At 35.7% G+C, this 14,834-nt stretch overlaps 1 protein-coding gene across 2 annotated transcripts; it reads right to left on the minus strand.

Annotated features, from left to right (window-relative positions):
• Window positions 1-54: 54 nt before the first annotated feature.
• Window positions 55-4,792, minus strand: cabz01093075.1. Of its 2 annotated transcripts, none has more exons than XM_051866416.1 (4): window positions 4,612-4,792; window positions 2,594-2,644; window positions 1,626-1,700; window positions 55-1,539 (listed from the first exon to the last, which is right to left on the minus strand). In XM_051866416.1, exons 1-4 carry the CDS (start codon window positions 4,686-4,688, stop codon window positions 459-461), a joined length of 1,284 nt encoding a protein of 427 aa, XP_051722376.1. In that variant the 5' UTR covers window positions 4,689-4,792; the 3' UTR covers window positions 55-458. The 2 variants fall into 2 exon arrangements, with proteins under 2 accessions (XP_051722376.1, XP_051722378.1); XM_051866418.1 differs by lacking the exon at window positions 4,612-4,792 and adding an exon at window positions 4,342-4,544.
• Between the last annotated feature and the right edge of the window lie 10,042 nt (window positions 4,793-14,834).

The following is a 14,834-nucleotide window of genomic DNA, read 5'->3' on the forward strand; positions in this document are numbered from 1 at the left end:
TTGTAAAGTTTTACTGACTTTGTTGCTGCTCTTAGTAAAATTATCACTCTGCAATGAGAGTCAGACACTTATATACATCTTTATTAAATGTATTTATTCTAACAAAATATAGTTCATTTCATTATAATATTAATAAACAAAAAAGCCAGTAACAGTAAAATATATGCATACATGTCAAATATAAAATTCATATAGCTGCTAGAAAACAACCAAAAATTCTAAATAAAAAAATAAAAGATAAGAAATCTAAATACAAACATTTACAAATATATGCACAAATAACACTATGGGGCTTGTGCATGACATTGTATGATCCTGTTCAAAAGTTCTTTGTCTATATACAATTTTGGAAAAAGAAAAAAAAAAGCTAAATTGTGACTGTGTATCAGTAGATATACTGGAAAAGAAACCTTTTTTCTATCTATCCAAGTAAATCCTTATTAGATGTTCATATCCGCTCACACTGCAGCGGATCTCTCATCCATACTAGTGGTCTGTGAGTAAACAGATCCCGTGGCCTGCATAATATAACTCTTCATGAATTGCAATCTACTGAAGGGTGTCCTGTACAGGAGTCTGAAAAGATGCCTCCTAAATTTTTCTCCCACAAACACATAGAGAATTGGATTCAGGCAGCTGTGTGAGTAAGCTAAAACTTCTGTGATTTGCAGACTTAAATTGATTGCCTTACTGCTGTCACAGGATACAGGTATGTATCCTTTTAGCTCCAAGGCTTTCACAAAAGCTGTAAGATTGTATGGAGCCCAACAGCAGAAGAAGACCACCATTACCACAATAACTAGACGCATGGCCTGCCTCCTGGAAGAGCGAACTGTCAGGAGTCTCTTCAGAATCATTGAGTAACAAAATCCAATCACAATAAGTGGGATAATTAAACCAATGGCATTCATTTTAAAGATACAATTTATCTTTGAAGAATGATAAGAAGATTGATCATTTGTTGGATAATGTGTACAAAAAGAATGATTATTTAAGTCTGTGGTTTTGAGGTACTTCAACTCAGGAAAGGATGCAAAAACAGCAATGATCCATATGACCATACTGGCTAAGATCCCATATGTCCTTGTTCTGACTCTCAAGGCAAACACAGCATGAACTACAGCTAAGTATCGATCAACACTCATCAGTACAATAAAGAATATCCCACTGTAGAATCCAATGTAGTAGACACTGAGGACCATAGTGCACATGACATTTCCAAAGATCCACTGGTCTCTGGCATAGTGTGCCAGGAAGGGAAGAGAGGAGACCAGCAGCAGGTCAGCTATAGCCAGGTTCAAGAGACAGATGTCAGTCATGCTTCTCATCTTCACACCCAACAAGACCACCCAGATCACAAGTGTGTTACCCAGAAAGCCCACCACAAAAAACAGGGAGTATAACACAGGGATGAAGATAGCTCCATGTTTTCCATAAACACAGGAATGTGAATCCAAGTTTTCATTATTATAGTAGTCAGAATAGTCATATGGCACATCAGTATATGGCTCCTCAGCACTTTGTCCATTCACACTTGAACTTGAACAAGGGGGAAAAAAACAAACAAATCTATAAGCAAAGCAGAGCTCATCCTTCAATTGTGACTATATGTGATATGGACTCACTTGGATGATGCATGATCATTTAGATCAAGGGTGCTGTTGGTCACCATCTCAGTCCATTGAGGCTGTGCAGTGGTCCTGTTCATGTGAAAGAGAAGAGGAAAAGAAACTTTTTACACAATATCTTCAATAAACATATATTAATATCACATATAACAACAACTAATATCAGCTATTATCAACTACCATCAGCTGAATCAACATTGAACTGACTTGAGCTTGAGCTTGAGCTGACACAGTAACACTTTACAATAAGGTTCATTAGTTAACTACATTAGTTAACATGAACTATGAACTGCACTTCTACAGCATTTATTAATCTTTGTTAATGTTAATTTCAACATTTACTAATACATTATTAAAATCGTGTTAACATTAATTAATGCACTGTGAACTAACATGAACAAACAATGAACAACTGTATTTTCATTAACTAATGTTAACGAAGATTAGTAAATACAGTAACAAATGTATTGCTCATGGTTAGTTCATGTTAGTTATTACAATAACTAATGTTAAACTAATGAACCTTATTGTGTTACCAATTTGGTACCTAAGTGTTACTAATTACACTTATCTTCTGTAGAGTTGCTTTGTAGTTTAATTGAGTTTGCTTCATAATTTATGAGCATTGCAACATTTACACTGATATTCAACTAAATTGAATCAATAATGAACTAAATTGAGCTGAAATTGTGTTCCTGGGGGTCCCCACCCTGGTTAAAGTCGCTTTCCTGGGGATTTCCCTCAGTTAATTTCACATTCTTTGGGGACCATTCACACCATACAAATTCATACTCAATCAATAATGTGAGAATTTCATAAAGAAATCTATTGGTTTTAAAAACTGAATAACATGTGTAGCCTATTCATAGAGTGTTTTATGTCATTTCCATTTTCTCCACTGTCCTATTTTGAACAGTTCTTTTACTGTTGTTTGAACTACATTGAGAGATGAAGTTTGGTCTTACCTCAGCAAGGCAGCTGTAGAATTCATATTCAGGGAACCAGAGGTGTTCTTACTGTGTTAGACAAACGGAAACAGAGAATATTAGCATATAATGCTGCTAATAGATCATCTTTAAGGCATTAGTACAAATGTATTCGCAAACAATGTGTGGCTGCACTAGCTTTGGAAGACAAATTGGAAAAAACATATTTACATGTTTTATTTTATTTTGGATAATCATTTGGACGATGATGTGAGGCCTTATGTGACAGTAGAATTAAATTTAAATAAGTAGTAAAATACTTTACTCGGTAACACTTAAGGCCAGATTTACTAAAAAGGATGAATTAGCATGAGAACGCAATCCCATAAAATTGTTGATGGGTGTTGAAATTTCTGTGGGTGATTTACTGACAATGCATATATTAAAGAACACGGATGCAGCCAGTTCATTTCTATAATGACCAACGCAGTCTTTCAAGAGCAGGCAAATTCATGTAGGGACACAAACAAGCAGAGCAAATGATAATCAGGTGCATGTGATCTACTAACTACATTAGATACATGCTTTTTACAACTTAATACATGCTTTGGGGGGGCGTTAAATAATGGCGCAAATACCAGTAAATTGATTAGCATTTAGTCTACCTTGGTAGACTAAATCATGTTGCATGATTCATTTAAATACTCTCCTCTCATAAATATTGCATCTGAAATGGAAACTCCTACAAATGTAATAAGGTCAGCCCAAAATAACTGTGCAGTAAATCCTGTAGTTTTTTAATTGCAAAAGAGGGTTTGCGTCGGCGCAAACTGTTGGTAAATATGGCCCTTAGGGGCCATATTATATATAATAAAGCTAACTTGAAATAACAATGAACAATTTTTACAGAATGTATTCATTTTAATGTGAATTTCTATGTATATTAATACATTTTTACATCACAAGTTGTATACATTAAAATCAATATTTTATGATGATTAACAGAAATTAACAATGAACAATACATAAATTACTATTATCCTATAGTGTAATAAATGCTGTGGAAAAAAGTTAAAAGTTAATTATTAGTTTATGGTACCTAATGCATTAATGGTAACACATTGAAATTTATTCTAAAACATTACCCTATACTGTTTACAGTAGTATTACTGTACTGCTGATTATAATCATAGTCATCAAAAGAAGAACATGAATAAGAACGTTTAACTTGTTGGCATCTTTTTTTTTTTGATAAGTGGGCACGCTTTAATAAATTCATTTGTACAGCACTTAAATATATATTGCACTTAAATATATAATATATGCTGAAGCTGTATTTTACAGTGTCCTTGCTACATATGTTATATGTAGTTACTATAGTAATAACTATAAATTATGCATATTTACATGCTAAACCAAAACAAACCCTAATCCCCTAGAGTAAGTACGTGCAGTTAATATTAAAGTTGTTATTAAACAACATGCCTTAAAACCCCCAGTGAGAAGCTAACGGTGACAAGTGGCAGTGGCAAGTCTACCTCTTCAGACAAATATTTACAAAACATAGATTATTGTTAATTTGAACCACATAGTATTGATGATAATGGATAATATTGACTAATTTCTTGCTTAATTAAATAATTAATATGTTATTAACTAATTTGTATTTAATAGTTTTATTTAATATAAAAAAGTCTGCATTTTGAAAATTTTAAATATCAAAGTTATCCAACCACTTTAATGAATAAAGTCTATGAATAATTGATTATCATAAAAATTTCACATACCTATGAGCATTATGAGCATCGATCTGTGGTGCAAACCACCTGTGACATTCAGACTTATTCTGTGACATTTAATGTTTTCAACAGCTGGTTTACCAACCTTAAAAAAAGGTGTGAAACCATAACCCTTTCTACCATTTCAAACTCATAGGACAGGTTTGCAATGAAAGTGGGGGCTAGGACTTTACCAACAAATGAACATAAAGCGAATGTTTGTGCATATTATTTTAAAAAGAGGTCAAATAAAAAAATGTGCTTGCCAGGAATACTCACAAATGTGATAACTGGTGTTGCCCTCTGACCTTCCGAGCAAAGAAGGGAAGTTGAGATGAGAGATAAGATCGTATCATATGAGATCGGTTAAAAAAACATGATCTATTATAGTTTTTTTTTTTCTCAGGGTATTGGTTTGACACTTCCTCTGTATAGGTAAACTGGGGTATAGGGGCTTTGCAGATTGCAGAACTAGTTTCATATTGGCTGCAATAGCAATGACCCGATTGGCTCCCACCATGTTTCGACTAGTCTAGAGGAAATTACATCACTATACATCTGTTCTGTTTTTTTTTTTGTTTTTTTATGTGAAAAGAAAAAACAATGGTGCAGCACTGCAAAATAAATTTCATAGTGTTTTAATGGCTCGAAAAAAGAAAAAAGAAAAAGAAGAAAAAAATCCTATGCTAATAAACAGCCAGTAAAAAAACATACTCAGCATTGCACAGGTAGTAAGAACAGCTGAGCAATAGTGTTAGAATGTGGTTTTACACACTCCACACACAACCAACCACTTAAAAGTGCTTTTAAAAGGGATGTCAAATACTCTATATAAACAGATGCACCTTAACTTCTGTATTAAGATAAGTGTTTTATCATTACACAACATAAAGTTTGAGATCTACACCATCTCAATTAGTAACACACTAAAACAGAAAACATGAAACCGATTGAGGGGATGAAAGTCTTTTGCGGGTTCTTGTTTGCCTTGCAAGCGTTTAACTCAAAGTTAGTTCAGCACACTTTTCTGGTTCTACAGTCTTTTCACTGTGTGGCAGAATGTGTGCTTATAGGCTCAATAGTAAGCATATGTAAAAATGTAAAGTGTAACAATATTTTTTACATTTTCTGAAGAAACATTAAAGTTAAAATAGTGCTTGCTTGTATATACAAAAACCTCTGCTAGGGTGTTCTGGTCGGTTGCAGGTGGTTCTTTACAGGTCTAAAAGAGCCCATCCTCAAGTCTCATATTTTATTTGTCTGTAGATATGACTAAATATGACTCCCACCTTCAACACAATGTTTTGGCCTGTTTAATCATCCACAAAGCAAAAATTGTAAGCCTGATCACTTCAGGAGAAAAAAAGCTCTACTCAACAAGCCACATGATTTGAGTTTATACGTTTATATTGCTCAAGTCACATGCCAAAATGTAATACTTAGGGTAAGGGTTTTGTTTAAATCACTAACCCCAAGTACGAACAAAAGTAATAGTGATATTATATAAATATGTTTTAAAAGTCTCAAGAACTTGAACATTTCTGTGCATCTCACAACTTAGTGAACTAGCTGTTGCACAGGAAACATTCAAGTCCTTTTTGTACTGTGATAGTTACCTAGCTATTCTTTCCCCTTCCTTTTTTTCCGATCAGCGTGGTCTTTTTGTTTAGTGAACAACCCATTAAAATAAAAACAAACAAAAAAGATAAGTGGAATTAAAACACAAGACAAAATGCAGTAAAATAGAAAAAATGTAATAAAATCAAATCAAAAAGATAATTTGTCAAGTCAAGAAAATTTTTAAACTTTATTAGTCTTGAACACTGAAATTGTAATACATTTCTGTTTTTCACACTAAAATGTAACAGAAGAAATGCCAAAATTCAATGTAAAGTGGTTTAAAGTCATCATGAAATCAAAATGGACAATTCTTTTTTTTTTCTTTTTTTTTTTCTTTTTTTATGGAATATTGCCGTATTTATTATAAATGATTTATACGTGCACATCATTTTTTCTTATTCATGGGCTCTCGTAATCTTTAATCAAAATAACTGACATCTCTTCTCTTCTGATGACGTGTTCACTGGCGCAAGAGAGGGACAAGCTTGTCACTTACATGAGGTCACAGCAATAGCAAGTGACAATGATCAAACGAACCAATCAATTCCCAATAGAAAAAAATAAAGTCCCGTCCTATATTGGCATACTCTGGCGTGATGCAACTGTGTTCCCCTCGCACACATAGGTTACTATATATGCATAACAAACTGTATATATGTAGTTTACATGATAAAAGTAATCTTAAAGTTAAGATATACCTCTACTTTTAATCATTTAAACAGGCTTTTTGAGGTTTAGGCACAAAACTCAAGGCAATAATTTGTTTTTGTGTATTTTATTTATTTTTTCACAGTGCTGAAAGTTATATGGTAACTGTGCAAAACAGAACACCTCACTTGTGACTATATTATTTTATGGTGAAATTTTTGTTAACTCAGGTGTATTTTGACCAAGAACAATGTTCTGTGGCTTTAATTCAGTGTGAGCAGTGCAGCAAAAATAGACTCAGCGCCAAAATGATAGCTTCACTGCCACTTCTGCTCTGCTCCTGCTACGCGCTAATGTGCCTTGGCATGCAGTGTGAATGCCCTAATCTGTTAACATATACGCCAAAAATAATTATGCACTGCTTCCGCTCTGTGGAAAGGATGGAGTGCGGGGAGACAGGACAGATAAAGAACCTGAGGGACTCGAACCAAGGTCACCTAAGGCACAGCTGCTCCATTTGTTGAAGCACTGCCCACAAGGCTACTGATCTGACATCCATGGAAATCCTTGACAAGACAGGATCAGAGATAATTACAGTCCACAGAAGAGTTCATGGTGACTGGTGGTCTGGCTTGAACAATCACAAAACTAGAAACACAGAAACAACATTGGTACTATTGTCTGCTGGAGGGCTTGTGGAATGGGTTACCACAGCCTCGCTGCTGAGTGGTTTTCGTTTGTATAGCTTTGTTTTGAATCTCTATTTACTATAATTCCTTGTTGTTTATATTGCTAAATATAACTTACTCATCACCATATACAGTTCTATCACATTAATCTGACAACCGTGGTAAGCTGGAATCAGTCAACAAACATGGTGAGTTAGGGTGACCACCATCAAACAAACCAAATGTGGGATGATTACTAAGTTTGTGTGGGACAATGTGGGACATGTTACCAACACTAAAACACAACCTGAAGCTGTTATATAATGTCTAACTTAATAAAAACATTTGTATTCTGCCTGTCAGCTGATAAAAATACTTTATTTTTTAGTCCCTTCTGAAAACACCATTACATCACAATGTAACATAACATGTCTTTATTTTACATGTCATTTAAATTCAACATCACTGAGCCCAAAGGCAGCAGGCATCATGCAGATAACTATTTTTGAATAAGGTGATCAGATTTCTGAAATGGGACATTTCCTATTTGAGTGGTCAAAATATCACCAAAATCTCATTTGTTATTATCTATTTATTAAAAATAAATTTTTTAATGTTTTTGTTTTTAATTGTTGTGGGTTCCTTATAGGCTATTATTACATTAATAATTATGATTTAGTTTTATTATTAGGATTTTTCCTCTGGTTTTAATACAATTCACCAAAAACACTTTTACACGATTAATAGTAACCACTGTAAAAGCAGTTCAAAACAATATGCCTATTATAACATTAGTATGACTTTACAAAAGCACATTACATTACAAAAATAAAACAACATAAATATAAGAAGATAAATATAAAACAGCATTTAACAAATATTTTTTAACATTTTTGAATTTAATATTTTAATTTTCACATGCTGTTTTTAGCTACTGTATACAGAAGTTACAACTTTTAACTATTTTTAACTATTATTTTGCATTTTAGACTCATTTTAAGTACGAAGTACGTGTATTATTTTATTTTATTTTTTATTTATTCATATCTGAGTGTACCTTCACCACGTAGTTAAGACGTGTGTGTGGAAATTGCTGCGTTGTGACTGCGGAACTTTGGTGGACGTTTAAAATTGTGCAAAACAACCTCGTACCCTGTTGAGGCCCTGTTATAAAACATACAAACCGTATTACTTTAATTTAACATGAATAGTTAGTATATTACTACCTTGAAACCGATAACAGTGGCTGCGTCCGAAACCGCCTACTCAATGAGTAGGTACTTAATTTCAATAAGTACTTACTTAACGAGCGCTAAAAGAGTAGGTACTTAATAGCCAAATCTCGTTGAGTATGAATGAGATCCGAAAATAATCCGCCATGTTGACGTTATCATGTGACCTACGACGTTATCACAAGCGCAACAACTTAAAAGATATGAGTGACAGGTTTAATTCATCTATCTGTAAATATCTTGATATTGATCACACTTTGTGGTCTTGTTGAAGAAACAGCTGCCAGTAATTTTGTAATTGTAGTACAACTAATATATTTTGGGTTAAAGTTCTTATATTTTTATAATGTGAGTTTATTTTTTGTTGAATATGTTGTTAATTTCTTTATTTTATGTGCAAAAATGTTCATCCACAAGCAAAAGTGGCATACATTTCATTTGTTTTCCTTTTTTTTCTTGTTGAATTAGCTTTAGTTTCATCCCTCAGGCTTATAATTAATAAATACTTTTATGCATTATGATGTATTCAGAATATTTAACCTTATCATCATGCTTTATGTCCGTGTATATAATCTCAAACTATGATGTTTACAAACACATTTTTGTTTTTTGTCATTATTATTGTTTATTGTTACCTAGTTCGGTTTTCTTCAGTGTTAGCAATGTCTGAAGCCAAAGAAGATATCAGCAGCTGCTCGAAGATCTCGCCTTTGGAGAAGACTGATTTTATACTCAAAAAAATGTAAGTATAACTACTTAAAATTAAGATTACCCCAGAATTCACTGCTTTGCTAGCCCACCCCAACACTTACACACAATGATATTAATAAATGCTGACCAATACTTCATTATATTACTTTTCATTTTACTTCTTTAGTAAAACAAGCAAAACGTAATGTTTTGTCATATGACATAGCTATGCATGAATACACACTAGACAAATACAGCTGATGTGAATACATCTCAATTTACAGTCAATTCATGCAATAATTCATTGCTTAATAAAATATATAAATTTACTGATAATAATAGCATAATTAATAAAAAAAAAGAATTAATAAAAGTAATAATGACAATAAATAAATGCATATACAAGTCAACAACACATGAAACAAAGCTTTATTCAAATTTATTGATCTAACAATCACGTATTTACAATCCTACTGCCATCTCAACACAGCTGTGCCAATTCTGCATCTTTATTCTGATGAAGCAGCTGATGAACACCTTCATCCATCATGTCCCTCACTGCTGCTCTTCTCAGTGGGGACATCGTTGATCCAGAGGATGAGGAAGATGATGTTGATGGACCCCTGAACCCCACAACCTTGAAGCAAGAGTGGGAGAAGATGTGCAGGACAATCTGGCTGCTGCTGTGTCTGCTGCAAACATTCATGTGCTCTCCATCAGCATGACTAAATAAACAGATTAAAACATTTTACAAATCATTAATGTCCGCATTCTGTTTCTTGCCATATTTCATTTAATATTTTTTACAATAACTTGCTAATTTTTGTTGTAGCTTCATTACTTTTGTGGTGTGGTGGGCTAAACCACTGAGCTGGTCAGCAGAAGGTTGCTGGTTCAATCTCTGCAGCATCACCTCCAGTGTGTCCTTGATCAAGTCACTTGACATTTGACATTTGATATTCAACAGTGCTTTGCATCTGCCTACATTGACAGCATTTTGTTTAAGAGCTGCTGTGCAGCCAAAATTATATACCATTTATCCTGTAAAGCTGCTTTGACACAATCTGCATTGTAAAAAGCGCTATATAAATAAAGGTGACTTGACTTGACTTGAGGAGTGATGGACCGTCTCGTCCATGGCTCTACACCATTTCCAGGACCTGCTGTGGCTCTCCATCCTCAGTGCTCACACCAGTCTGAGGACATTTCACATCCTACAATAATGCACAAATATAATACAAAAGCAGTCATCACCGGATAAACACACGTGTGATCATCTGTCCCTGTAACATCCAGACAAGATTCAAGTTTCCTCTGAGATTTATGTGCTCAATACTACATTTACATGTTGATGATGTGTTAACTCTCTTTTTATCCAATACAAATGTTCCTTAATTTACCAACAGTACTAATGAACAAATAAAATAGATTAAACTTATGTTTATTTTATGTAGATTTATTTATTTACGTTATTTTCATTCATGTAATGTAAGCAGTGTTGACAACAGTGAATTCTACATAATAGCACACATACCTCACTCATACTTAATCCATCACTCATAAGCCATAATACTTAAAGAAGATGTTCCTGTCAGATGTTAAATAAACATTTAATAAGCACCTTTAAGATGTGGTTTAGAATATGTAAATCCACTTCGGAGAATTAAGTTATGTGTGTTTACTAGAGCTCCCCTGTTATCATAATAAATCGTGTTTTTACTGTAAAATCACAACTATAGTGTCTAGCATCTTTACACATTCAGCGGTTTACTCTACAGTAGTTCAACAAATGCTATTTTATTACAAGGAACCGTGTTTTTAGTTTTCAATACTCACATTTGAAAGCATCCGCGCCGCTTTTCTCCTGCGTGTTCAATTATGACGTATCCTCTCCCGTGGCCTCCTGGGATAGAAAAGTATCGATCGAGGAACACTTCAGAATCTGGGCGGAAGCAGTAGGCCATCCGGGAACTTCTCGACTACTCATTTATGATTACTGAGGTTTCTGACATACTTAATTGCTCGCCTACTGCTTTTTCCCTATTATATAGTAGAGAAGTAGGCGGTTTCGGACGCACTTTAAGTAGACACACGTCCGCATCTCGCAAGAATTAGTACGTCACCCAGGTAATTTTCGCCTACTCTTTTTGCTTTGGACATACTTATTCGCTTGCCTACTGCTTTTCCCCTACTAAATAGTAGAGAAGTAGGCGGTTTCGGACGCAGCCGATGTTTATTTTGATATTTGACGATAATGGCGCTTTGCTCTGGTCCAGATCCAGATTACGTTCCTCATGAAGTAGCGGCGCGCGCGCGACCAAGTATAGCTGCACAGCCCACTACACAATTTCTCCAGCAGGCTGCTGTATGCTCGTCTGGCTTTTTGCAATGTATATGCGGGTTGTTTTGAACGAGCTGTAAAACAGAGACATTTCCGGGGACAGAACACCAAAAACCGGGACTGTCCCCGGAAAATGGGAACGTCTGGTCACCCTATTTTTGAAACAGTTCTGACCAAGTCCAACTCCGCTCCACATTTGGATTGACAGCCGTCACAACCTACTAGTGACCGTGTTTACTCCTTTCTTTTCAACCATTGGATAGGATTTTAAAAAACGGCTGTTGTATTTGTGTAAGGCGGGATGTTACTTCTGTCGAAGCGCTGTTAAATATAGGTGAAAAACTACGCAGCAAAAAGAATAAATAAAATACTTTCTTAAAAAGGCAAAAGAACGCATGCACGTTTTCTTAGTATTATAATTAAAAACCAACAGACTTATGAAAATGCGGGACATTTTCTCAATATGCGACGTGCGGGACAAGGAGTGAAAATGCTACGGTGAGTCATGTCATCTTCTCCTGTTATTGTTACTTGCACTGCAAATGCAGAGAAATAGACAGGCTGATGGAGATGATTTCATAACTAGAGACAAGCATCCAAACTTTAATCGAGGACAGTAAGAATGCTGCTTTGGATGCGACTAGCTCAGCAAGCCCCGTTCATTATTCGGTTCTGGCTGTAGAGCCTGTGCAGCAGGGCAACTGGGTGACTGTGAGACAGCAAAACACTGCTGTTCCGTTCTGATTAGAACATCAAACACGTTCTCTCCACTCAGTGATGCACCCACTAAGAATCCTGTTGAAAGTGCCCTAGTTATTGGAGATTATATTACACAGAACGTGAACATAGAGACACCAGCCACCATAGTCACATGTTTGCCGGGAGCCAGAGCACCTGACATCAAAGCAAATTTAAATAAAAGTGCTGGCTAATACTGAGAGTAAATACTGTAAGATTATTATTATTGCACTAATGATGTTCAACTTCGCCATTCAGAGATCACTAAAATTAACATTAAAGAGGTGTGTGAACTCACAAGTATGATGTCAGACACTGTAATATGCTCTGGCCCCCTCCCTATTCGCCAGATTGAAGAGATACTTAGCAATCTGTTGTCACTCAATGGCTGGCTATCTAAGGCTATGTTCAGACTGTCAGTCCAAATCCGATTATTTGTGTATCCAAATGGAATCTGATCTAAAATTATTGACTGTCCACATTGTGTATCGCAGCTGTTCAGATCCGATTTGTGTGTCCATGCCGCTCTTTTGTTTTCCATGATATCTGCATTGTTTTCTATGGCAATGACATTGAGTTGGTAGGCATATGCCAAAAACAACAACAACAACCGCAGTATTGAGGGGTTTGCAATACAGATGTTGTCTTATTTACAACATGACATTGTGTAGCTGCTGCGCTGGACTACTGCGTTGTGATGAGGCAAAGGCAGAAACGTGAGAGGCTGGTACAAGTGGCTTTATTCCACGCTGTCATCTCCACCGGTTTCAAAACATGTCTCCGTTATAGCCTATTGTTATTCTGCTCGTCCGGCACATTGCAACAACACAGTCTTGTTTCTGCCATGACTTTCAGCATGTTTCTTATAACAACGTCTGATATTTATGTTTTACGTGGTGTGAGAAAGTCTCATAAACCATGCAAAATCCAATCAGAGCAGTCAAACTGAAATGTATTTCCAGAAATGCCATTTGAATAGGATTTCAAACCACATATGAATGTAGCTCAAAATGGATTTGTAAAAATCACATTTCATGTGATTTTTGGCCATTCAGACTTGCTAAATCTGATTGGATTTCAATTGGATATGCACAAAAATTGGATTTTCTTTTCAAGTCTGGCCAGGGAGAGTCACTGCCCTGCAGAGTTTACCTCCAATACTGATCAATCTCACCTATACCAATTTACTAGTAACTCAGAAGACCTCGATTAGCTTGCACAGGTGTCTTTGATCAGAGTTGAAACTAAACTTTGCAGGGCAGTTAAATGAGAGTCTGGTTAAGATGTCTCCTGGATCCTCCCTGTTTAGGTATTTTGGACATGTCCCACTGGGTCCTACCAGAGTAGACCCATGACACAATGGAGGGATTATATCTCTTGGCTGGTGTAGAAACACCCTGGGGTCCCCCATGAGGAGTTGTATGAAGTGACCAAGGCAAAAGACACGTGGGCTGCTTTGTTTAGGCTGCTGTCACCCAGACCTGGCTCTGGATAAACAGCAGAAAAAGGATGGAATAATAATTCAGATGTGAATCTTATCAATCATTTGACACCTGTATTGTTTACATTTACTGTTCATTAGCCATCACTTTCACATGTAACACCTTTGTGGTAATTTGTCCCATTGCACCCAAGTTAACTTGCTGTGCTCATAGTATCAGCATCAGAACTTCCACACTCCCACAGTCATATATTGCACACAAAACTGGGGAAGCACTTTCTCAGTATAGTAAACTTTAATCTGATTGGCTGACATTTTGATACAACTTCTAGGAATAAGAGCACCCAGGTTTCAGTCTGCCTGGAAAAGTTTTTAACCAAGTACCAGGTTAATACAGAGAGCACTTTTAGATAAGCTGCCCAGTGTTTGGTCGCTATATGCTTGTCAGTCAGATGACTACGTTCCCTATATTTCCCAGATTTATACTGTATTGACCACAATGAACACATGACAAAGTTTGTTTTCATGGTCCATTGTTCCCTTAATTTATATGGAACATAATAAACACATGACAAAAGGTAAAACCATTTGCACTTAATTGGTGTAACATGTATGTTCTGTTTTGGTTTATTTTCATTGTGTTTTGGTTCTTTTTCCTTCTTCTGGTTTGCCTCTGCTCCCTAGTTAGTTTCCTTGGTTATTAATTAGTTCTACACACCTGTTCCATTTTATCTTAATTACTCTCCCCATATATTTAAGTCCTGTGTTTCATGGGTTCTTTTGATAGGTATCGTCTTAGTTTTACATGGTTGTGTTTATGTTTTTTCTCCTGTGATCTCCTGAGTATTCCTTGTAGTTATCTACTCCTTTCGACTTGCGCTCTCTACAACAACCATTCATAACAGAATATCGGACTTAAGACAGGATTTTTTTGCAGCGTCTCTTCTTTTTGCTCCCCCCTCACAAATTGATCTACCTGCAGTCCAACTACTCTGCCTGGAGCAGAATGACCGTTCACTGGAGGTCCATACAAGGGACTTTTTAGATCTGACATGCCTAATTCTCTACCCAAACCTCACACCTTCCAGTGAACAGTCCCAGAGAGGATTTTACCATGTTTGTGG

This window comes from Ctenopharyngodon idella, chromosome 16 (assembly GCF_019924925.1).
Source record: "Ctenopharyngodon idella isolate HZGC_01 chromosome 16, HZGC01, whole genome shotgun sequence".
Classification (NCBI taxonomy): Eukaryota; Metazoa; Chordata; class Actinopteri; order Cypriniformes; family Xenocyprididae; genus Ctenopharyngodon; species Ctenopharyngodon idella.

Bases quoted from the DNA above. Each gene is read 5' to 3' on its own strand.
- cabz01093075.1 (XM_051866416.1), bottom strand. From the start codon at position 4,688: ATGATACGATCTTATCTCTCATCTCAACTTCCCTTCTTTGCTCGGAAG. The intron at 2,645-4,611 runs GTGAGTATTCCT...TGTCTAACACAG, and splicing joins CAACACCAGTTATCACATTT to TAAGAACACCTCTGGTTCCC. The intron at 1,540-1,625 runs GTGAGTCCATAT...CCCTTGTTCAAG, and splicing joins AATGATCATGCATCATCCAA to TTCAAGTGTGAATGGACAAA.